The sequence below is a fragment of the Triturus cristatus genome, chromosome 7 (assembly GCF_964204655.1).
Source record: "Triturus cristatus chromosome 7, aTriCri1.1, whole genome shotgun sequence".
Lineage (NCBI taxonomy): Eukaryota > Metazoa > Chordata > Amphibia > Caudata > Salamandridae > Triturus > Triturus cristatus.
In genome coordinates, this window is record NC_140590.1 from 66617486 (window position 1) to 66642316 (window position 24831).

The 24831-nt window shown below is 45.6% G+C and overlaps 1 protein-coding gene across 2 annotated transcripts in view; it reads left to right on the plus strand.

Moving 5' to 3' along the window:
• Positions 1-24831, plus strand: part of XRCC1 (X-ray repair cross complementing 1) — a 297807-nt gene that overhangs the window by 152908 nt on the left and 120068 nt on the right. For both annotated transcript variants that reach the window (XM_085615657.1, XM_085615656.1), the window contains exon 8: positions 10347-10491. In XM_085615657.1, coding sequence (XP_085471783.1) covers positions 10347-10491 — 145 coding nt within the window. The remainder of the gene's footprint in view (positions 1-10346; positions 10492-24831) is intronic.

Genomic DNA, 24831 nt, shown 5'->3' on the forward strand with positions numbered 1-24831 from the left:
GTGGGCTGGATTTGCGGTCTCTGGCTGCTGCCAGAGGTTGCAGTTGAACAAATCCGGTGTTCACTGGAGAAGCAGTCTTTGGAAGGGAAGGCAGGCAGGTCCTCCGGGGTTTTTGAGGTTGCTGGCTGCAGGACACACCTGAGGAGTGGAGTTGTCAGAGGTGGGCACACCTATTTCCCTCACTTGTTTTTCCCGCCGGCTCTCCCGCCCAAAGTGGGGGAAAGAACCAGTAGGGACCAGTTTCTGAAAGCAGCAAATTGTCTGGGGAGACTCACAAAGGCTCTGTATGGCTTTGAAGCTTCCTCATCGTGAACCCGGCCCATCCTGGGGAAGAGGCTTGGCACCTTGTCCCAGGATGTGCATTTTTTCAGGCCCTGAGAGCAGCAGGCTCTCGACCCAGGGGTCCAGAAACATGTCTGTTGGTGGCAGCTTAAGCAACCACTCAGTCAGGTCACTAGAAGTTGGTGGAGTTTCAGGGGGCATCTTTAAGATGCCCTCTGTTGTTCATTTTACATTAAATCCCACACTGGCATCAGTGTGGGTTTAATGTGCTGAGAAGTTTGATACCAAATTTCTCAGTCCTCAGTGTAGCCATTATGGTGTTGTGGAGTTCGTAATGACAAACTCCCAGCACTATATACTCTTAATGGCAGCACGGCACTTACAGTGCCCAGGAATGGACTTGGGCACTGTAGGGGTACAGGGCTCATGCTCCTGTACCCTCACCACTGGCATAGGGCATCCAGCTAGAGAGGTAACTGATGTATGCCAGGGCAGTGGTTTGTGGGCATGGCACACAGGGATGTGTGCCATGTCGACTTTTCACATTGTTCTGCACCAAGACATGCAGCCTGCAAAGGCAGTGTGTGAGTGTCACGGCACAGGACCTCTAAGGGTGGCACAATAATTGATGCAGCCCTTAGAGGCCTTCTCTGGTCACAGTGCCCTGGGTATCTCTGGTACCATTTACCAGGGGCTGACGTGGCCAGAGATGGCAATTGGTTTAGGCTTCAATGCATTTTTAGGGAAGTAACATAGGCCCTGGGTACCTGATTAGCAGGAGCCCAGGGCACACTCAGTCAGAAAACATCTTCAATTCAGCAAAAAGTGGGGCATACAATGCAGGAAAGAGGGCACTTTCTCACACGCTCCATGATCGTCTGGCTCGACGTCACGAAATGCAACATCAAAGCGGCTCAGCACTGGATATCTTTGGTGAAGATTCCGTTCGAGAAGAGTTCCACTCTCAAGGAGCCGAATAGGAAGCAGAACACATCTTCGTTTCCGAGGCAGACTCCGACATGGAAGAACGGGAGCAAGTAACACCGGTTCAGCGTACCGTGAGTATAGATACCCCCCTACCCCAACACTTGCCAATGAAACATGCTCCGGTCCTTCCCCTGGCCTCGGACCAAGGTCGGCACCGAGAAAAAGTTTTGGGCGTCCCGCCCTCGGACCCCACGCCAAAACACAAGGCAAAGCCTTCCGGCTCGGGATCGAGTCGGCCCCATGCGGGTGCCAAACCGAGACCTCCGGTATCGAAGTCGAAGCACCTTGTCGTTTCCATCCCCTCACTACCGAAGAGTAAATCGTCAGAGCGGAAAGCTTTGGAGCTGAAACTTTCGACACCGAAAACTACGGCACCCAAAGAAAAAACAACTTCACCATCAAAAGAGCCTTGTTTCCACGTTCCGCCGGCAAACACAAGTCCGAAACTAAAAGAACTGGTCCTCCATCCAGACACGGGCCATATTCACGCTAACCTATCAGAATAGAGGAAAATGGGCCTATAGGAGGACTACCACATTCCTTTAAAGCCCAAGAATGTGGGTACTAAACCTTCTCCTCCTTACATTGCACGTCTTTCACCTACTGACCTAAATTTGCTCCTCACACCCACAAATTCTCCACAACCACTATTACCTGATCCACAAGTTAAGGGGGATGGGGATGAAGATAGGCCACAGGACATTAATGACCCATGGGAGGACTATGACACTGATCCGAACACTGACAATAATCCAAATCTATACCCTTCCAAACCCACACCACCGGACGACAACTTAGGGTATATGGAGCTACTTAATAGGGCTGCTCATTACCATGGGGGTGGAATTACACAAGGAGGCTCTTGAGGAGGATTTCTTCTTCGTAACCTTAAGTTCCTCTCGGAGATCTACTCAAACATTACCTATGCTCAAGGGAATGCTTAAGCATACAGACGAAATTTTTAAACACCCAGTGCGGGCAAGAATTATTACGCCCATGGTAGAGAAAAAGTACAAGCCAGCACCTACTGGCCCTACTTACATCAAGGGTCAGCTTCCAATAGACTCCCTTGTAGTTTCCAGCGCTCGCAGAAGAGCAAATTCACAAACCACAGGTGAGGCCCCTCCTCCTGATAAGGAGTCAAAATTAATTGGCTAATTGCAAATGCACAAGCTCTATTAGCTCGCTACGACAGAGCTCATTCCGATGAGCTAGAAATATTAATGCAGTTTCTGCCCAACGAGAGCACAAAAAAGGCCAATGACCTTCAGGAGGGTAAACGAATCACTAATACCTCTATTAGGTGTGCCTTCGATGCAGCAAACACAGCAGCCCGCCCAGTTAACACCAGTATACTGCTATGCAGGCATGCTTGGCTGAGAATCTCAGGGTTCAAACCAGAGGTCCAAGCCTCTATTCTCAACCAATCGTTCGATAAAGAACAACTCTTCGGCCCATCAGTGGACACCTCCTTAGAGAAAATGAAGAAAGACACTGAGGTCGCCAAGTCCATGGGGGCTTTGCAATTACCTTCCAATATGGGATTCTTTTGTCGCTCCTTTTACAGGGGTGGCTCCAAAAACTTTTCATCAGAAAATCCAAGAGGCAACTCAACACGCAGTTCTCCTTCAAACACCAAACAGTGACTTTCTTCCGCTACCCCCGATCATTCCATTCCTGTTGGGGAACGTCTCTCCCAATTTCGACTTGTCTGGAATAAAATCACATCAGTCCGATGGGTTCTACAAATTAACCAATATGGTTACTGCCTAGAACCTAGACACTCCACCAAACATTCCTCCAAGGTCACATGTAATGTCACAAGAACGTCCTAACCTCCTCAAGCAGCAAGTTCTCACTTTGTTAGAAAACGGAGCTATAGAAACAGTCCATTATAATATCAAGGGGCCGGTGTATACTCCCTGTACTTCTTAATTTCCAAGAAAGACGGCTCTCTCAGGCCTATACTAGACCTCCGAGACCTGAATCTATGCATTCAATCGGATCCCTTTTCATATGGTGACACTCCAAGTGCTCCCGCTCCTTCAGCAAGGTGACTTTCTCTCCACTCTGGACTTAAAGGACGCCTACTTCCACATCCCAATACACCCCGCTCACCGCAAATACCTCGGGTTTTTGATAGCGGGCCAACATTATGAATTCAAAGTTCTCCCATTCTGAGTCACTACCGCACCCAGGGTTTTCACCAAATGCCTGGCAGTAGTCACAGCTCATCTATGAAGACAGCACATTCACGTCTTCCCATACTTAAACGACTGTCTAAACTGTATACGACACACTCACAAAACAGTACAACTGCTCCACGATCTTGGATTCACAGTAAATCTGTCCAAGTCCCATCTCCAACCCCCAAAACACACGCGTACTTGGGAGCCACTCTAAATACACAAAAGTTTCTGGCCTACTCAAATCCGACCAGAATCCGTAACATACAGAGACTATTCTGTCAGTTCCAGCCTCAACACTCCTTGCCGGCTCTAGTGTTCATGCAGTTACTAGGGAGGATGGCGTCTTGCATCCGAAAAGTCCCTTTCGCAAGACTTCACAAGCGTCCCCTTCAAGAATGCTAAGCACGTCAATGGAACCAGTCTTCGGTCAGTTATCAGATCTAGTGTTGGTGGTCGGCCGCACTCATCGCTCTCTGCAGTGGTGGAATCCACAAAACCTTTCCAAAGGGCGGACCATCATCGACCCGGTTCCACAGACAGTGCTAATAGCAGACGCATCGCTCACTGGTTGGGGAACTCCTCTCCAAATTCACACAATTCAGGGCATGTGAAGCCTGCAGCAAAAGCAGCTTCACATAAATCATCTAGAGCGTCTAGCGATTTTTCTAGCGTTCAAAGCCTTTTAAGTTCACCTAGTAGGCAAAGCTGTCCTGATACATGACAGCAATGTACTACATACAGAAACAGGGGGGACACACATTCTCTCCAGCTGTCACAACTAACACAGACCATCCGGAGGTGGGCCATACCTCCCAAAATGTATCTCCTCGCAAAACACCTTCCAGGAGTAGACCGATCAAATAGCAGATCTGCTCAGTTGACAAAGACAACAGATCCATAAGTGGGTACTCCACCCTCGAGTTCTCCCCCCATTCTTTCAGATGTGGGGCTTCCCGGATATAGATCTGTTCGCCACACACCTAAACGCAAAATGCCCATGCTTCGCATCCAGGTATCCACACCCATTGTCCAGAGGCAGTGCACCATGGATGAATCGGTCAGGGATATTTGCCTACGCTTCCCACTCATTCCATCAGTGGTTCGAAAGCTCAGACAGGCGTCCCTGAAACTAATCCTAGCTGCTCCCACACGGGCCAGTCAACCCTGGTTCATCATCCTGTTGGAGCTCTCAGTAGTTCCTGACCAAAAACTACATTTTACACCTAATCTTCTCACGCAGAGCTGTGGAGAAATAAGACATCCAGATCCCAGTTATCTCAACCTTGCGATCTGGCACCTGAAGTCTTAGAGTTTGTCTACCTCAATCTTCCGCCAGACTGCATGAACATTATCAAAGAGGCTAGACGTCCTACCACAAGGGCTTGCTATGCAGCAAAGTGGAAGCGATTTCTGATTTATTGTTATAATCAAATCAACCCGCTTGATGTTTCAGTTCAAAACATTATATGCTATTTACTGCATCTGCAGCGTTCAAATTTAGCGTACACAATTATATGCTTACATCTAGCTGCAATAGCTCCATACCTAGACATCTGTCTCTCTTCAGAGTGCCTGTTATTAAGGCATTTATGGAAGGATTTGAGAGTCATTCCCCCAAGACTTCCACCTGCTCCAGTGTGGAATCTCAATATTGTCCTCACCAGACTGACGGGTCCACCATTTGAGCCATTGCATAGATGTGAGCTGCAATTTCTCACTTGAAAGATAGCTTTCCTCATAGCTATCACATCACTGAAGAGAGTAGGTGAGCTTAAGGCACTAACAATAGAACAACCATTTTTACAAGTACACCAAAACAAAGTGTTTCTTCGAACTAACCCTAAATTTCTTCCAAGGTAATTTCTGCCTTTCATATCAACCAATCTGTTGAGTTGCCTGTGTTCTTCCCTCAACCAGATACTGTGGCAGAACGTGCTCTACACACTTAAACGTTAAAAGAGCATTACTCTATTTCATAGAAAGGACAAAACCTTTCCGTAAGACGAAACAACTCTTTGTGGCATTTGCTTCACCTCATAAGGCTATCCCATATGAAAATCAGGTATTTCTCGGTGAATAGTCAAATGCATTGAGACATGTTATGCAAAAGCAAAACGAATATTAACAATTCCCCCTGAAGCGCACTCCACCCGCAAATTAGGGGCTTCCATGGCTTTCTTAGGAAATATCCCTGTAGATGACCTCTGCAAAGCTGCAACATGTTCTACGCCTCACACATTCCCAAAACACTATTGTGTAGATGTGTTCGCAAGACAGCAAGCTAGTGTGGGCCAAGCAGTTTTACGTACACTATTTCAAACCACTGCAACAGCTATAGGTTTGCTACCGCGTTGGGAGATTACTGCTATATAGTCTATGCAAAGCATATGATCTACAGCTCACATGCCTCGAATGGAAAATGCTACTTACCCAGTATGCATCTGTTCTTGACATGTAGAGCTGTAGATTCACATGTGCCTAGCCACCTCCCCGAGTACCTATACCTGTTGCAGTGCTATCTTATTTAGATACATACACATGGACATCTCTATTCTACTACTCCTACTAACTCCATTATCACCCTCTACGGGAAAACAAGCTAACAATGGAGTTGATGCCCATGCGCACTATCACCGAAAGGAGGAGTCACCTACCTCGTGACTGGGAAAGACTTCTTCGAAGAAAAACAATGGTAAACATCCGGACCCAACACTAGAGGGCAGGCTATGCAAAGTATATGAATCTACATCTCTACCTGCCAAGAACAGATGCATACTGGGTAAGTAGCATTTTCTTTCTACTGAGTATCATATGCCTAGATATCACATTTGGACATTTCCTAGAGAAAAGGTAAGTAAAGCAGTTTTTAGTCATTTGCAGTTTTTCAATGTTTCATACAAAATCAACTCCACACACAACAATTTTTTTGGGATACAGCAGTCAATGCACTCCTATGAAAGGAAATTGAGTTATCGGTTTACAGGTAACCAGGGTTCCCCCAGGGTCAAGGATGCACTCTCAAAGCACCCTCAGTGGCACTAGGGCGGCCGGGTGCAGAGTGCGAAGGCCCAATGTTATCCAATTGGGGACAGGGGGCCTCGGGTTGGTGGTTGCTCACGAGCAGGCGACAAGGTTGTGGGAGCAAAGCTCCTGGTGTTATGCTCAGGGCAAAGGTGGATCCGAGTTAACACCCAAAGTACACCGGCAGGGGCGGCTGGGTGCAGCGTGCTGGTTTGGCGTTGGCAACAGAGACTGCAGGCTCAGGGACGAAGATCTTCTAGAGGTGACCACTGGTTGGAGAGGTAAGTTGGGATGCCTAGGGACTGGGGATTCTAGGACACCGTCGGTTGAGCCACACAAGGCAGTGGGACGTCTGGTGCAGAGGTGTCTTTAGGCATCAGGTTTTCTTACCAGCTCCGGTCGCGGGGGATCCTCTAGAAAGAGGCTACAGGCTTTGGTTGGAGGTTTGAGGCAGGTCAGAGATCATCAGATCTCAGGTCAGGGTCGCTGGGGAGACCTCCTCATGGTGTTTGGCCACTCGAACTCGGGCTGTAGGCGACTGGTGCAGAGTGGTACAGACTCGCAGATTTGGCCAGAGTCTGTGGGGAAGCAAATCCGGTGCTCTCGGGAGACAAACTCTTTCTTGTGGAAAGTAGGGCAAGTCCTCAGGGTTCTTGAGGTTGCTGGCTGCAGGACACACCGGGATTTTGCAGGAACAGGTTAGAAGTGGGGACAGGCCGGTAGGGCATGGGGCCATGTCAGTGGGCATACTCCTTTTCTTAGTTTCAGCATGGCTCTTTGGTCCTTCTTCTTCTCTTCTTCTTGGTTGGCTCTTGTCTGAGGAGGCAAGGTTTAGGGTTGCCCCTAAATACTAGATTTAGGGGCATTACAGGTAGGTAAAGGTTGGGACCAATGGATCCCTTCCTTGGGGTGGGTACAACCCCTATTATGCCACCCTCCAGTGGGAGGGGATCTTATGCTTCACTCTGGTTGGTTGGGCCCCCCCCCCCAATCTGCAAAATGGCAGAGACTGAGAGTTGTGCTTCACCTCGCCTCCCCCACCTGAGGGATGGGGTTGGCAAAGGTGAGCACACCTCCCTTCCTCACTTGGTCTTCTGGCCAGTTGCTGGAAGCAGCAAATGCCTAGGGAAGCTCACAAAGACCTGCTCATAATGGGGGTTAGGCTTGGCACCTCGTCCCAGGATGTGCATTGTTTCAGACCCCCTGGTGGTGGCAGCTGGCAAGCAGCCACTCAGCCTGGACACTAGTGTTGGGTCGTTTTTCAGGGCATCTCTAAGATGCCATCTGTGTGCATTTTTCATTAAATCCCACACTGGCATCAGTGTGGGTTTAATGTGCTGAGAAGTTTGATACCAAACTTCCTAGTTTTCAGTAAAGCCATTATGGTACTGTGGATTTCATAATGACTAACTCCTAGCCCCATATACTCTTAATGACATTGCTGCACTTACAATGTCTAAGAATTGGCTTAGACACTAATGGGGTACAGGGCTCATGCTGTATACAAAAGGACCTGTTCACAGTGTGAACGATTATTTTATACATCCGTTTCAGTTGTCATAGATTTTAGACACTCTTTTCAGCTTGCGATTGTTTCGTCTAAGCTATTCAACGGTGTAGTTCACTCAAAAGAAGAAAGAAAGAGAGAGAAATTTTGCATACGAGGTAAGTCAAGATGACTGTCAATGTGTCTTGAACTTATGTCTCCAACACCCAAATATGGTGAAAAAAGAGTGAGGAGGAGTGTTGGTGCCTCACGGTAGCGCCACCAAGGAGGGTTAAGCAGGATGGTACTCGCCTGCTACCTCAAATTAAAGAAAAAAGAGAAACAAAGAACTGTGCTATAATGTGTGCACCCCTTAGTGATATACACTGATATCGAAAAATGAGCTAACTCACACTGGCTTGCATATTTTATTCTAAGCTGCGTGATGGCTCATATGTTTAAAATGCCGACATGTTTCGTGAGTCGTGAAAATGTTCGTAACTGGCGTTTACTCAGCCCAGCAACTGAGTAAACGCCAGTTACGAACATTTTCACGACTCACGAGTGGAGTGGAATAAGCGGAGCCTTGAACGCGTATACATAACGGCAAGGACTCAAGGGTAAAGGTATGCCCATGGTGGGCAATATCCTGAACTGTTTTTAATTGACAAACAGAGGTGCAGGGTGAAACGAACAGACCCCACGCCCTGAAGAAGTTGCCGTGAGTTTTTGTCCAGTGGCAATGAAACATGTCGGCATTTTAAACATATGAGCCATCACGCAGCTTAGAATAAAATATGCAAGCCAGTGTGAGTTAGCTCATTTTTCGATATCAGTGTATATCACTAAGGGGTTTGATACGGTGCACACATTATAGCACAGTTCTTTGTTTCTCTTTTTTCTTTAATTTCACACCTTAGCACCTGTACAGTTAATCATCGGTTTCTTTATACAATTTTCTTGCTTTTGGAGTGTTGGTAGCTGATGATGAGAATTTGAGGTAGCAGGCGAGTACCATCCTGCTTAACCCTCCTTGGTGGCGCTACCGTGAGGCACCAACACTCCTCCTCACTCTTTTTTCACCATATTTGGGTGTTGGAGACATAAGTTCAAGACACATTGACAGTCATCTTGACTTACCTCGTATGCAAAATTTCTCTCTCTTTCTTTCTTCTTTTGAGTGAACTACACCGTTGAATAGCTTAGACGAAACAATCGCAAGCTGAAAAGAGTGTCTAAAATCTATGACAACTGAAACGGATGTATAAAATAATCGTTCACACTGTGAACAGGTCCTTTTGTATACAGTGTATTGAGTGGGGGATGACCTGTTCTCTGCCCCTTTAGCTCCTTATTGTAGACTGGTACAGGGCTCATGCACCTGTACCCTCACCACTGGTATAGTGCACCCAGCTAGAGGGGTGGCTGACATATGCCAGGGCAGTGATTTGTGGGCATGGCACACAGGGACGTGTGCCATGTCTACTTTTCACTTTGTTCTGCACCAAAAGAGTCAGCCTACAAAGGCAGTTTGTGTGTGTAAAGGCACAGGGCCTCTAAGGGTGGCACAATATGTGCTGCAGCCCTTAGGGGCCTTCTCTGGCCACAGTACCCTTGGTATTATTTACAGGGAACTGACCTTTGGCCAAAGAGTGCCAATTGAGTTTTGTTTTCAATGCAGTTTAGGGAAAGAACATAGGCCCTGGGTACCTGTTTGACTGAGTGTGCCTTGGGTTCCTGCCAAAGTACATCAGCAGTTAAGCAAAAAGTGGGGGCAACCATGCAAAAAAAGGGCACTTTCTTTCAGTTGTTGGTTGGTAGGCTCCCAGGGACCGCTAAAAAAGCATTGTCAACATAGCTGGTAGTATTTGTAGGCCACAGTACATTTATTTATTTGTTGTTGATTGATGGGCTTCTGGGGACAGCTTAAAAACACAATGTGAGCATAGCTTGTAGGATTTATTAGGCTACAGTGCATATGACCAATCCTACCAGAAGGTGAAAAAGGACATTCGAAAGGCTGACATTCATGCACATAACATAAGACAAAAATGCTGCTCAGCTGTCCTGATCATTCGAACTCTTTTCACATCTCTGTCGGACTTGAGACTAAGCAGAATTAAAATCATCAGCTATAGTTAAAGGCTCCTACAGACAGGCAGCAACTTTGTGCTCAGCTCTGAGATCTGAAGGAAGTATAGGCACTTGACCCTGTAATTTCTGTGTTTTCGTTGTGAAGAGTGGCGAAGTAGAACTCTGATTTCCTACTCTGTGGTCACTTAGTGTTAGTTAAGTTGTTCTTATCGGTGGCCCTGTACAAGAAGACTGTTTTGTTCAAACATATTAATGTTGGTGGTTATTTCTCTGCCTTGTCCCCACAGGAGCTTACTCCTGGGAAAAGGAAGTTTGAGTTCAAGGAGAACCAGAGCAACTCATCACTGAAGAAACCGGAGCCCAAAGAACCCACCAAAGACCTTGCTCGGTCTAAAACCAGCCCAGCGCCGCCTCCGCCAAAGAAAATTAAAGGTGTGTTGGGGACAACAGCAATCTTGCTCTGTCGCTGCTCCCCGATACTACAGCACGCATCACCAGCATCAAACCTTATATTGCCTTTTTTCCAGAGTTAACTTGAACACTAAATCACTAATTAAATTACCTTTAACATATTGGTCCTGGCTAGCACACTTTCAATTGCCGCGTTGATTTTGGTGATGCTTGCCAGAGTAGCTGTGTAACTTGCAAGCAGGTTTTTTACCATTCTTCTTTAATTGGGTTAGTCCCCCAATATCTGCACTCCCAGTGTTTTGCTTTTTTCAGGACATCATTAAACCAAGATGTTTATATTTTTGATATTTTTTTTTGTTAGTTGCGTTGTTGATTGCCATGCTCGTGAGCAGACTACAAAAATACAAGGAGAGCATAGCTTGGCAGGGTTTGTTAGAACAGTGCATTTCTTTAGAAATGACAAATGTAACGATCCCTGGCAAAGCTAATCGGTTTTGCCTATGCGAGAGCTATTGACGTCAATGTTTTTTAAAGATGTTGCACAGCAGCACAGGCTGTTGTGCAACATGACTCAAAGCAAAAACAATTCGCTATCGCTATGGCATGGCCAGCGTTGGGCACGTTCTAGCGGGTTTTTTTGTTTACCTTATGCCATGTTGCACAGCATCTCGTGCTGCTATGCAACATTTTTTTTAAAAAAATTAACAAAACCAAATAGTTCTGTGGGAGCTATTTGGCTTAGTTATTGTTTTTTAAATATGGTGCACAGCAGCGTGACTCAAAGTAAATAAAAACAAAGCGCTATAGTGTGGCTAGCGTTGAACGTGTCATAGCGCTTTTTTTGTTGTTTACTTTGTCATGTTGCACAGCATCTGGCACTGGTGTCAAAAATCTTTTAAAAAAATTGACAATGCCAATAGGTCTCACATAGGTGAAACCTATTTGCTTAGCCAATGCTTGTTACATGTTGACATCGCTTAACTTCTCTGTCAAGGTCACTTCTCCTTGAATCTTTACCAGCCGGCAACCCTTGCAGCCCTTCCTTTATTTATTTTTTATCTTTTTTATAAACTATAAGAGACTGTTTTAAATGTGAATTGGATTTATCACAAAGGAAGTAATGAGGCTTTTCTGTAGCTTTTGGCCCAAAAATTCATGTAAAACTAAATAAGAAACCATCTCAAGGTAGTGAAACAAGCTACTCGATACAGTGAATTTGACAGGCAGCCGCAGTCATGGGGAAGGTTGGCTTAAATCAAAGGATATTCAATTTACACTGATGCTTGGAGCTTATTTTTATTTTTAATTCTCTCCCCAAAAAGAAATCTAGAAGTATTCCTGGGAAGGTGCAACACTTGCAGATTTGCGGACCATGCACTATGGTAGTTCTTTAGGGATGTGTAAATGTGCAGGGTTTACATACATGCAGTGTAAATGTTTATCAAAAGGACATTTGTACTTGCTCTTTTTCCCCTCCAGTGCAGTGTTCCAAGTGGAGAAAAAAAAGTAGGGGGACTGTGGGCGAAGAATCAGAGGGCAGAATAACCCGAGGATTGGTTAAGTGGGCGGAGTTAGAGGTGTGGCCAGGATAAGCAAAACTTCCCAATTTTTAGTATTTGTTTGGCATTTCACTGACCAGTTACAGCTTATGTTATTTAGTTCAACCATTGGATGCGCATGATCATTTAAGGCTTAATATGAGTTACTGACACTAAAATACAGTCACAAAGTGGGATATGTTTCCAATCACAGAATATCCCAAATATGCTTAAAAGTGGAAGCACGAGATTTGTCTCCGAGCCATGGTGTCTCTGTCATCAGCACTTCTTCTTCCTTTTTCTATAAGAGCATTTCAAACATGAATGACAAAATATCCTAGTTTGCAAATGTTTTCTATATAATTATGGCTCTGCCATATTTGCCACATAATACAACATCTGCTGCATAATCTGACAATTTTAATTAATAAATTTGTAGCTCAAACGGATCAAAATTTACTAAAAAAAGAAATGTGACTTGTGTTGCCGCAAAGTGGACTGTACTTTGCATAGGTTTACTGATCGCCTTTCTCAGTCAGTTAGTCAAAGTAACTTTATTTGGTTCCAGAGACCATAAAAGTTTGGGACCAAACATTACAATTTAAAATTTCCATGATCTATTTACACAACAGCATTGATAAAACTATTTGTTTAAAAAAGGTTCATAAGATTCAAACATTTAAAAAAGCATATAGTCCATAATACTAAGTACTTAACACAACAATATATATCACCCATCATAATCATGACTCATAACATTTCCTAATAGCTATTGCAACTTTAATGTAATTAGAAACCGCGGTGCGTAAAGCATAGGTAGCCAGAGAATGCAGATAATTAAAGCCCTCAATAGAAGTACAGGGCCAGATTTCTCCTAAAAGTGGGGCTAAACATTTTCCACTCTGCTCTTTATAAAGAGGGCAAAATGGCATAAGGTGCAAAGTGCTCTGAGCTGCCAAATTATCGCACGGGCAGGACGGAAGTTTGTCAACCCATCCTGATTGTCTCGGGAAAGCCATTAAAAAGTGCAGATTACATAAACGAAGTCTAGTTAAATAAAATCGTGTCTGTACTTTTATGATGAATGTTAGCTAAAATTGCTGTTGGGCGAGGAACAAACATGGGGAACCTGTCACCTCAAGTTGTGAGCGCCACAAGTTTACCCCGGAATAATGCGCCTCTTTTATGATGACTTTCGCATTTGTATGGATACTAGCAGAATTGTTAAAGTAATGCCCCGGGTCTATCTTGTGGCATTTCTCTCTTACAAATCGGAGCCAAGGGATCGACAGTGCTCAATCTAGATTAATACAATCTTTATTAACCACCCTTGAGAACATTAGCTCCTCAGACAGTCCCATTTTTGCCCATAAAAGCAATGGGGCAATATCTATGCGATCCTCTAAAAATTCCCGACCCAACTCACGTTGACAAGAGTGTAGGGGCGCTATTTGGGGTCATCAATAGCCTTTTTATGAATTTGTTTTCCAACTGTATGTTATGTTATGTTATGTTATTTGGTATTTTTATAGTGCACAGCTGCCCCAGCAAAGGGGCGTCCTGGCGCTTTGACAGATGCTATAACATAACACACAATAAAGGAAAAGAAATTAACTAGATACCGGGAACAGGAAGGTTTTAATCGCCTGCCTGAAGGTGAGCAGATCTTCAAGAGCTCGAATGTGAACAGGGAGCGAATTCCATAAGCCTGCCGCTAGCACCCTAAAGGAGCGGCCACCCATTCTGCTCAGCTTGAAGCGTGGACAGATGGCCAGATGAAGCCCCTCCGATCTCAAGGATCTCGAAGGCATATAGGGCGTAAGAAGAGGAACAAGTGCCGGCGGCGAAGAAGATTTCAGAATTTTAAAGGCCAGGCACAGCGCCTTGAACTTAATTCGCTGTCTAACCGGGAGCCAGTGCAAGGCCGTGATGGTACCAGACACTGAACAATGTCTGGGAAGGCCCACAATGGCTCGTGCCGCGGCGTTTTGTACTCTTTGAAGCCTAGAGGCCTCCGCTTGATTCACCCCTAACAGCAATGAGCTGCCGTAGTCCAGCCGAGAAAGTATTGAGGCCTGGACTACAAGCTGTCTGGTAGGGGGATCAAAGTACTTTAGGACCGGCCTAGTACCACGCAAAATTCCGTAGCACGTGGCAGCCACCTTCTTGGTGTGATCTCTGAAGGTCAGCGCAGAGTCTACCCATACTCCTAGATTTCTCACTCCAGCAGCTGGAATAGGAGTGACACCAAGCTCCGATGGCCACCACTGATTTCCCCATAACTCCGCGTGCTTCCCTAGAACCAACACCTCCGTTTTGGTGGCATTCAACTGAAGGCAGTTGGTGCGAAGCCAGCCGGCTACTGCCAAGAGACCCGCACGGAATCTGGGGGCCTCCACCTCAGGGTCTTCACTAAGTGTCACCGCTAGCTGTGTGTCGTCCGCGTATGAGGCCATCGTGAGACCCCACTGTTTGACGACACCAGCCAACGGTTTCACATAGAGGTTGAACATTGTCGGGCTCAACGAAGATCCCTGTGGTACCCCGAGCTCCAAAGGCTAGGTGGCAGATTGACCAGGTGGTATAGCCACTTTAAAGGAGCGGTCTGCCAGAAAAGACCGAAACCACTGGAGAGCGACATCCGTCACTCCCGCCTCCTGTAAGCGTTGGATAAGTATATGGTGGGACACAGTATCGAAGGCAGCGCTTAGATCTAATAGTATAAGCGCTGCAGTATGACCTAAGTCAAGTACCTGGCGAAGATGTTCCGTGATGTAAAGTAATGCCGTCTCGGTACTGTGTCCTGACCGGAAGCCGTTCTGACTGGAATCCAGAATCTGGTTGCGAACCAGATGCTCGGACAGAACAGAGTTGACATGGGCTTCTGTTACTTTGGCAATCCAAGGCAACAGGGAGATAGGTCGATAGTTTTCTGGCAATCGGGGGTCAGAGTTGGCTTTTTTTAATATCGGAGTGACCACTGCCTGTTTCCATGCCGCTGGTACCGTTCCACAAGACAGTGACATATTGATGAGATTCAATATGGGGTCACGGCACAGCGGGGAAAGTGTGTTAATGAAGGCTGGCTTTAACGGGTCCGCAGGAGAGCCTGACTTGACCTTAAGGCTGAACCTGTCAAAGGCCTCAATAGACAGTTCAGGTAAAATGGCCAGAGGCTCAAGATCTGTCGTGACAAGAGTAGAAGCCAGTCGATCCTGGTGGAGTGTGTCGAACCCATGATAGATTTTTTCCACTTTCTCCACAAAAAAGGAGGCCAATTTATCACAGTGCGAATCTGTGCAAATCACCTCTGATGAGGATCTGTTTTTCATAAGGTCCTTCAGTACCTTGAAAATCAGTTTTGAAGGATTGGGGCTGGTAGCAAATTCATGAGCGTAGAATGCCGCTCTTGCTCTGCAGATAGCTCTATGATAGAGCTTCAACTCAGTGAAATACCGAGTTTTCAGCGCAGGGTCATAGGAACGTCTCCATTCCCTCTCTGTTTTTCGGCAGGATTTCTTTAATTCTGCGAGAGACTCATTATACCAGGGGCTAGGTGTTTTTGTCCGGCCTTTCGACCACCGCAGAGGTATAAGAGAATCCAAGGCATCTGTGATCCATGCGCAGAACTGTTGATATCCTTGATCCACATTAGTGAAGGTACTCAGAGGGTTTCGCTCTAATATACCGTAGAACTCTTCCAACGTAAGCTTATGCTAAGGCCTTTTAAGGATAGGCTTGTCTGTGGGTATAAAAGGCCTATCAAGGACCGGACAGAAAGCTTCTACTAACAAGTGATCAGTCCACCCCATCAACCTCGGTTCTGACAGCCTTAACCCATCTAGTGTGGAGAAGAAGGGGTCAAGAATGTGGCCTCCCGAGTGGGTTGGAAGGGTAACGAGCTGAATCAGTTGGAGAGCTTCCAGATCCGCCAACAAGGAGCTCACGGTAGTGGAAGACCCATTATCGAAATGGATGTTGAGGTCACCCAAAATATTAAAATTGGCACAGCCGAGTGCTATAGGACTGACCATATCGGCCAGCGCAGACCTAAAAACCGAGTCATTGCTGGGGGGACGGTATACAAGTAGGCCACTGAAAGTAAATTGATGGGAAAAGGCGACTTTAAAAATAGCGCTTTCACATGCGGGTAGTCCTGACGGCTTCCATTCCGCCGGAAAACAGGATTTGACTGCCATAGCAATGCTACCACCTCTTGTGGTCCTGTTAGAAGTGAAGATGGTATAGTTCTGGGGGAATGCAAGATTCAATATGGCAGAGTCGGAGTCCTGAAGCCAGGTTTCTGTCATTAAGAAAACATCGGGATCCTCTTTCTCTATCAGGTCGTAAATAGACAAATGATGCTTTACAAGTGATCTAACATTAAGGCACCAAATACGAAGGTCTCGCGATGCAACACGTAATCGTGTGACTGGGGCGGCATTGTCCAAGGAGCGTATTTTAGTAGGGCTCTTAAGAGACCAGCCTTTACAGGCGCAGCTGTATGGGCCAATTAAAGGGTCCACAGGCTTACACGCACCTCCTTTGGACGTTTGCCCTATGGCCAGCAGCTCTGGCCGTGTGTAGGACATCATACCTGCCAGGAGCGGCTAAACAACGATGTGTTGAGATACAGAGCCTGCCCCGCCTCGCGCTGCCTCGACGCGGACGAGCGCAGATGGGCAGGACTCTGGCACGACTCCGGCTAAGCGACGGCGTCCTCACCTGCGCGTCCCGCTGCGCGGGAAAGGGGAGCTTTAAGTAGGCTCGCCAATTAAAGCGCGAGCGCGAGGACGCTCCAAGATGGCGCCCAAAGCTATCTTCCCATTCCCTACCCAAAATGGCGCCCACAATGAGCCACCCCCGGGATCCAGGCCCGCCAAAACGGCGGTGAGGGAGCCGATTATGTGCGGTAAGAGGAGGGGGCCAAGACCCTGCTAAAATCAGGGAATAAGTGCAGAAAATAAAATTTAAACAAGATACAAAACGAGGAGAGTTAAAAGCGCGGCGAAGCGCCTGCAGCAGCGCCAGCAACAGCGTGTGTCCAATCAAGTGAGCATCTGTCAAGGCCTGCCCTGAAACTAGGTTCGCCTTAAGTAGGCTCGCCAATTAAAGCGCGAGCGCGAGGACGCTCCAAGATGGTGCCCAAAGCTATCTTCCCATTCCCTACCCAAAATGGCGCCCACAATGAGCCACCCCCGGGATCCAGGCCCGCCAAAACAGCGGTGAGGGACTTTTGTGGTAACCCCAAACTCCTGCCCCATATGATCCCTTACAGCAAAATTTCTAGTTTTAGTCGATCTAGGACCACACACCATAATATATGATTTAATAAAATTTACTTTTAAATCAAGTGCCAACATAAAATCTGTGAAGGTATTGAGTGATTTTTGGAGTCTGTTTGCTGTCAGGGCCATTAGCACAGTATCATTCCCATACGATAGTAGCGGTACCTGATTGCCCCCAATTAGGGGAAAATCGATTTCCTTGTCTAATAAAAATGCCTGTAGGCCATTGGTATAAATTAAAAAGGGAAAGGGGGCTAAAATGCACCCCTGCCGAACACCTTCTGCGGAGACAATAGGCCTAGTCTTTTCTCCTTGTGGGCCATATCTTATGGTAACAGTGGTGGTAGCAGGAAGCCTACGCAGAAGGGAAATTGGTGCTTCCTCAACGCCCATTTTTAGGTCTCGCCTACGCAGCGTGCATGGCTGCATAGGAAAAGAGACCTTTAGTCATCGGCACAGCTTTACCTGCAAAAACGTGCATGCGTTGCATTGCTTCCAATGGCAACGCGTGCACGTCTGGAGATTCACTTGCAGGAGCGAGCAGCTGGCGCCATATGGTAGCAATTATCGCGCCTTGCCGCTCGCTCCCACAAGGGAATCGCGCAGGCCCCCTCCTCTCTCCCCTCGCTGCCGCACGCGCGCTTGTTCTTTTTGTACTGTGCATAATTTGAGCTTTCCTGCTCCCCTTCAAATATATAAAACACATTTTTTCAAATGTATGTCTCTTAATAAGGATTAATTTTGCTATGTGAAATGATTTCCTTTTCTGTTGTGCTTAGGTTAGCACTGCTGCACAAGTCTAGTTTTTCATCCTTTCCTCTGAACCCTCTAGTCTGGCCAGGTGAGTGGCCCAGCCTTTGGAGTGGGTTTTGTTCCTCCGTGCAGACTCCAGCAACTAGCGCAAACACAAAGAACGGGCAGTAATCCGCAGCTGCTAAGGGCCCCTCTACCCTGCAGGATTTTGCAACCAGAGTGTCTGTTATTCTTTAAAACCAGAGCATTTCCTGACTGATATATCCACTAAGAGAAGGGGTACCCCAATTTAAATATAGGGAGAGCAGTAGGGGAAAAGAGTCAATAACACAAACAATAATAAAGCTCTACCTTTTCATATATAAGTGGATCAAATAAATCTCACTAATACATCACCCATAGTTGGTTGTCAACCGCCACACCATTGGGAAGAGAGCACACAAACAAAATGAATTAGTGGTTAAAGATAATGTTTTTCTCTTTATTATTTTTGTACAATAATTCTATTAATAAATCTACAAAAAACTCATGTGCTTAGGATAAGCAAAAGGACAGATTTTTTGGAAGGATATATACAAAAAATCAAAATGGGCCCCCATAGGGGGATTAGAAGAGTATATATACAGTTAGATAGCAATCATTCTTATCAAACAACCCATACATTCATACACAGTCAACCAAGAACATAAGACATACATTTACTCTACATTAAAATGTTTGTAGATATACAGAGGAACAAACTCCTCACAGTATTGAAGTGTCTAAAATGTTAGACAACACTAAATCATGTAGAGGGATACGCCAGATCGAACAAAAGGACACGCCGACGCGCGTTTCGGTGCAATCACCCAATCATCAGGGTGCCAGAAACATCCCTGGTCTCTTTGTGGAAATCAGGCAATTTCTAGAAAAGTGGGCCCTGATTTCCAACAGGTGCTCACGGGATTGGATGATTCTCATTGTGGAAACAGCAAGAGAAGTTATCCGTTTATTAAACATCGAAGTACTAGAACTTGAGGAGAAACTCAAACTTTCTAGTGGCCTCGAAGAAGGCAAAAAGAAATTAGAGGAAATTACATCTGAACTGGAATCATTTAGCGAATATCTTCTCAAAAGAAAAACCGATAAACTCAGGAAAGATATTAGATCATTCTCCCAAGAGCGAGCATATCCATTTCTATCAGAAAACTTCTATACCCAATCAGGTGAATATACCTCTGATTCACAACGTAACAACAAACGAGTAGTTACGTTTTCGGATACCACTGATTCAGACAGTGAGGGGTCTCCTCATTATAACCCACGATCTGGCACAGATAATTATCAGGGACAGAACCGTTTTTTAGGGAATCGGAGGGGCGGTTTTCGCCCCAGATATCAGAACCAATATCCAAACCATTATCGGGGCCAATATCAAAACTCTCATTCGAGAGGCAACTTCCAGGAACCTCAAACAGCCCAGAGGTTCCAGGAACCAGCACAACCACAGAGGTATATCCGTACTCGTCACAACCAATATTGGAGAACTTAACCAAAATTCCAGTCTTCAACCTGTCGTCCCATCAAATGGACAACTTCACTGAAACTCTTCTTACAAAGGGCCTTTCATTTGTCCCCTCTATGAATCTCAACAAATTCGAACTTATGAAGGACCTACATGTATTCTTCCGCAAAATACGACTAAAAGTCTTCTTCCAAAATTTGATGGACTCTGTTCCCAATAATAATCTATCGGGACTGAAACCACCATCCAATTTTACACCCAACATTGAACAGGTGGGCAAAGAAGTGGAATGCTAAGCACATGAGTTTTTTGTAGATTTATTAATAGAATTATTGTACAAAAATAATAAAGAGAAAAACATTATCTTTAACCACTAATTCATTTTGTTTGTGTGCTCTCTTCCCAATGGTGTGGCGGTTGACAACCAACTATGGGTGATGTATTAGTGAGATTTATTTGATCCACTTATATATGAAAAGGTAGAGCTTTATTATTGTTTGTGTTATTGACTCATTTCCTGACTGATGGCAGAATCATGTGGAAAAAAACACTACTTGCATCTGTTTTCACAGTAAATATTTCCAGGGATTGCTGCTTCTCGCATTAGCTCCAATGTAAAAAAAAACATGTTTTGTGCATTCCGTAAGCTCTATTTTGTTTACCCCTAAATCCGACAATGCCCTGATTGGAGTTTATAAGAAGAGTTGGACCGGTTCCTGCCAGGCTGTAAATGAAGCTGCAGACAGCTGTTTTGCTCAAGGCGGTGATCACAAGCACAGCCGGACCCGGGGACTTACCCCGACAGTGCCCAAATTTGCATTTGGCCTTCAGACAGCATGACAGAGCTTTGAAGCTGGGTTCTCTCTAACAAGGAAGAGTAAATCATCAGGAAACAGAGAAAGAAAAAATACAATGTTGTCTTCTGTGAACTACAAGGACATAATGTCATCATGTTAAAATTGTTAGCCAAACGATTTCAAGTTACTGCTCGTTCTAACAAATACCACTTCTTACCTATTGCTCTGAACTGATCATCAAACAGACGTACATGCACATCTATGCACGTACGCACGCTTCAAAGCGTGGTTTCAAATCCTGTCAAAGTGGATCGACTGGGTTTTACCAAATGGGAATATTAACCGATCTAAAAACAAGCATTGGCATAGCCAAAAGGTCTCGCCTTTGGGACCTTATAAGTGTTTAGCCATGCAACAGTTGATGTTGTTGCACCAAGGAAATTGTGCTGCATAACTAAAAACGTATAAGATCCCAAAAGTGAGACCTATTGGCTATGCCAATGCTCTCTGCCCCCAAACACACACTTTTTTTTTTCTTTTTTTACTTTAATAAGCGCAGCGCCGTCTTCATGGACACAGCGCTATGCAATGCAATAGGTGTTGCTTTTGGTATTGTAAATAACAATGCCTTTTAATGTTTTTAAAGACATTGCCATTTACAATGTCAATAACTCAAAATAATGTAATTGCGAGACCTATTGCATTGGAAATCCTTGTTCACATTAGTGCCCACAATTTCTCCCGATTAACAGTGTCAAAGGCACTGGACAAGTCCATGAAGGCCAGGTGGATAGAACACCCCCCTCCCCTGGCCTTTATGTACTTGCCCATAATCCGGGACAAATTGAGGCACTGCTCGGTGGTACCCATCCCCCTCCTAAAGCCGTATTGCGTTTTTGACCCCTGTGTTGGTCGCTCAAGTCGGGCAAGGCTGACCCTCCCCAACACCTTTTTTGTGACATCGATGAGGGATATTGGCCTATAACAGGCAGGGTAATTGCTATTACCCTTTTTAGGGTTGCTGGGATGCGACCAGTCACCACTGCTTTAAAAACAGTCAGTAGGGAAGCCCAAAGATTAGGATTACTTTAAAACCGATCTAATGGGACGCCGTCAGGACCTGGAGCTTTCATACAAATTCCCTTCTCTAAGGCGTCCTCAACCTCGGCTACTGAGAGGGATGCACTTAATCGAGAAGCCGATGTTAAATCTAGGGGCAAATCCCCACTTTCCTCCTCTAACTGGAGGCAGTTTGGATTAAATATGGCTGAGAAATGAGATTCCCAGATGTCCCCCAGAATCAGAGAATCCATCTACCTCGCCTCTTCTGTAAATAAAGGGCAATTGATGATGTCCCAAAAGCTTTCAGAGTCTTTGAGGGAACTGGCTCTCTTCAAATAATCCCAAGCTAAGCTCTTCAGTTCTTCTTTCCTTCGATTAATTGTACTGTTATAAGCCTGTTTCGTGCTTCTAATTTGAGTTCGATCACAAGGGTTAGCTTGAAGGGCCATTTTGAGGATTTTTGGGCTCTAGAGCATTCGGTGTTGAACCTCCGTATCTCCTGGGATTCCCTTATCTGGACCGTTTTAGTTAGTCTTTTGGCTACATCCGCTCAAATCAATTCAAATTCGCGGATGGCCTTGTCGTGTTGGAGGCACTTCCTGATCGGATCATAGTTGGCTATAACAGTTTTTACCTCAAATTGGGAAGGGTTTATTTTATTACAATTTAATCTTACCCCTTTATTAGGATTGTAGTGGATCAGGCGACCGTCACCTTTTCCTGTCTGGGCTAATACACTAAGAGAAGCTGTGAGGGGATTATGGTCACTAGCATTGTTTGGTTCCACCTCGAAGTCACCGACGAGCGTCAGGAACTTCCTTGAGATAAACATAAAATCAATAAAAAATGTCCCTGCTGCCTCCAACATAGGTGGGGCATAGTGATGAGGCACTACTAACCAGGTTATTGATGAGGCATAGGTAATTATTGATGACGATGGCATTTAAGGCCTCGCCCTGTGATGTGTGTATAAAATGCGTCTGCAGCTGACCCTCTATGTCCTGCAGCCCACAAACTAGATTGGTGCTATACGGACAGGTAGTGCAATTAATATCCCCCACCCAGAGAATACATAATAGCTGCCATTTCCCAGAAATATTATTGATTTCCACCTGTAGGGCTTCAATAACATGGCAGCTATTATGGTCAAAGATGTTATAATACCAATTCACCCCTAATAACTTAACCTGTTGGAAATCATTATTAGTTGGTACCATGGTGTCTAGCTTACAACAAGGACTTTTATAGACCCATATTTGACTGCAATTAGCAGCGCCAGCCCTCCTTTTTACCCTCCCTGCTGGTGAAGGTGTTGCGTGGACAATGAAGGAGCAGTAACCGTCCAACACAATGTTGTCGTTGTGCCCCATTTCCTGGAGGCAAATGATGTAAAAACCCCTGATGTACTCTAGCCAAACCTAGTCTATCAATTTGGGGCGAATTCCTGCAATATTCCAGAAAATAATTTTAAATGGGAGAATGGTGTGTCCGTGATTCGCCAAGCCCACAGATAAAGTATTGATGGCAGACATAATGACAGGAGTTGCTGGACCAGGCCCTCCCCTCTGGGATTACCATTTAGAATTGGGTTAGGAGGCAGGAAACGGTTTTCAGGTCTATCTAGGTTCTTAATAGTACTGATGGAATTGTGCGGAATGGTGCCACGTGGATATACCAGCTCCTTACTACCCGATTCATCTACATACGAGTCTCTCCTTTGGTTGCTACATTGCGAACCCATTCTTCTTGTTACGACTCAGTGTCTAGAACGCACAGTCAGTCAGTCAGTCTATTACAGTCAAACCAGAGAGCGCATCAAAATGATCAGGGTGAATAAATGGGGAGGGCTGTAAGAGGGGGGGTATTTGTTAGGGCCTAGCCATGGGGGCTGTTGTCTCGAAATAGTTCCCTGGTGGGGGGATAAAAAAAAACAATGGGCAAGCCTTTATCAGTTCACCATGAGAATCTCTGAGGTGCTTCAGAGCAAGGAGCACACACCTAGCATCTCTAAAACTAAGCACAACACAATTCCCTTCCATACATTTGGCCATGTAACTCACCCGCCTTGCCATGATGATATATTCAAACCCATTTGTCTAGGATGGAATTTTCCTAAAGCACCAATGAGCTGATTTATTGATAAGGCTTTGACAACTTTCTTGCTGGCCATGGGGCAGATGGAGAACCCCCGTCAAAATCAAAGTATATGGTGTGCATTTGGGGCGGTAGATTTAGTATGTTATTTACACCCTGCCCACTTAGGGAACCATGCCCCCCATAATAATGCATAGAGACTTTGCACCCCCACGGTGGGTATGACTACTTTGAAACCCACACCAAGAAACTGGGTAATTAGGCTACTGGCGCGCAATTACACTGCAACGTGAGTAAACAAATCTACGAACCTCGCACAAATAGTAGCCCTTCATCGCACTCAGCACTTTCCTGTACCCTTCCGGGGACTACAAACCCCATCTGGCCGTGCAGCAGGTGCTGCCATCACTAGAGACTCGCCCCAGGAGGCTCATAAAGGCCATTAGCATTTGTATTTCCTTGTGGAGGTCTACCCCCACTTAGCGTGACAAGTCTTGGTCCATTTGTAACCCCATGTCCCAGATTTTGGTTATTCCTGTGGGGATTCCCATGGGGCACAGGTTCCCATAGTGTCGGCACCTAGAGGTTATTGCTGGCATTGTTGAGGAGGGCATCTTGAGAGGGGACCTGACTGCTTGGAGTAGGTATTACGCTTGATGGGGCCATCCCGCTGAAAGGGGTGCTAGAAGAAGCGCCATCTACCTCAGTTAGGTGGCCATGTCATTCTGCTTTTTGGATGCCATTTTTTTTCTCCGTATCCTGCAATACTCTAGCAAGTTGCTCTTCTATACAGACTAGTCAGGATGAAATACGTGCCAAAGCCTCTTGTACTATTTTACTAAATCTTTCAATAGAAGTGTCCATATCATCCTGTGGTTCTTCCCTCTCCCACATGAGAGCTACATGCATTTCCGGTTAAGTGGGTTTGTTTTGTTCTCTTAACCATCGGTGAATGGCCCTTCAGTCAACCCCTGCCAATTCTGTATGTTTCCTCTTCCCTCCTGTTGCAACTTGAGATGCAGTGTTTTCAGTGGTTGGGCAAAAGATAGGCTCCACTCCCTCATGAAAAGCACGTGAATCACCCTGACTCAAGATTATAATAGTGGGCGAAAGTGGGGCTTGTGACTTCTCTTCAGTATCTATTTCAGCTGTGGTTACATGAGTCCGTGGTGGCAGAGACATGCGAGTCCTGGAGTGGAGCTAATGAGTCTCCACTCAGCCAGTTCTATCTACTGCCTTTTGGAGAAAACCGTCCAGGGTAGTATCAGTTGTGTTTGGAACAGGCACAGGTTTTCATTTCCCCATAATAAAATGTGCCTTCTATA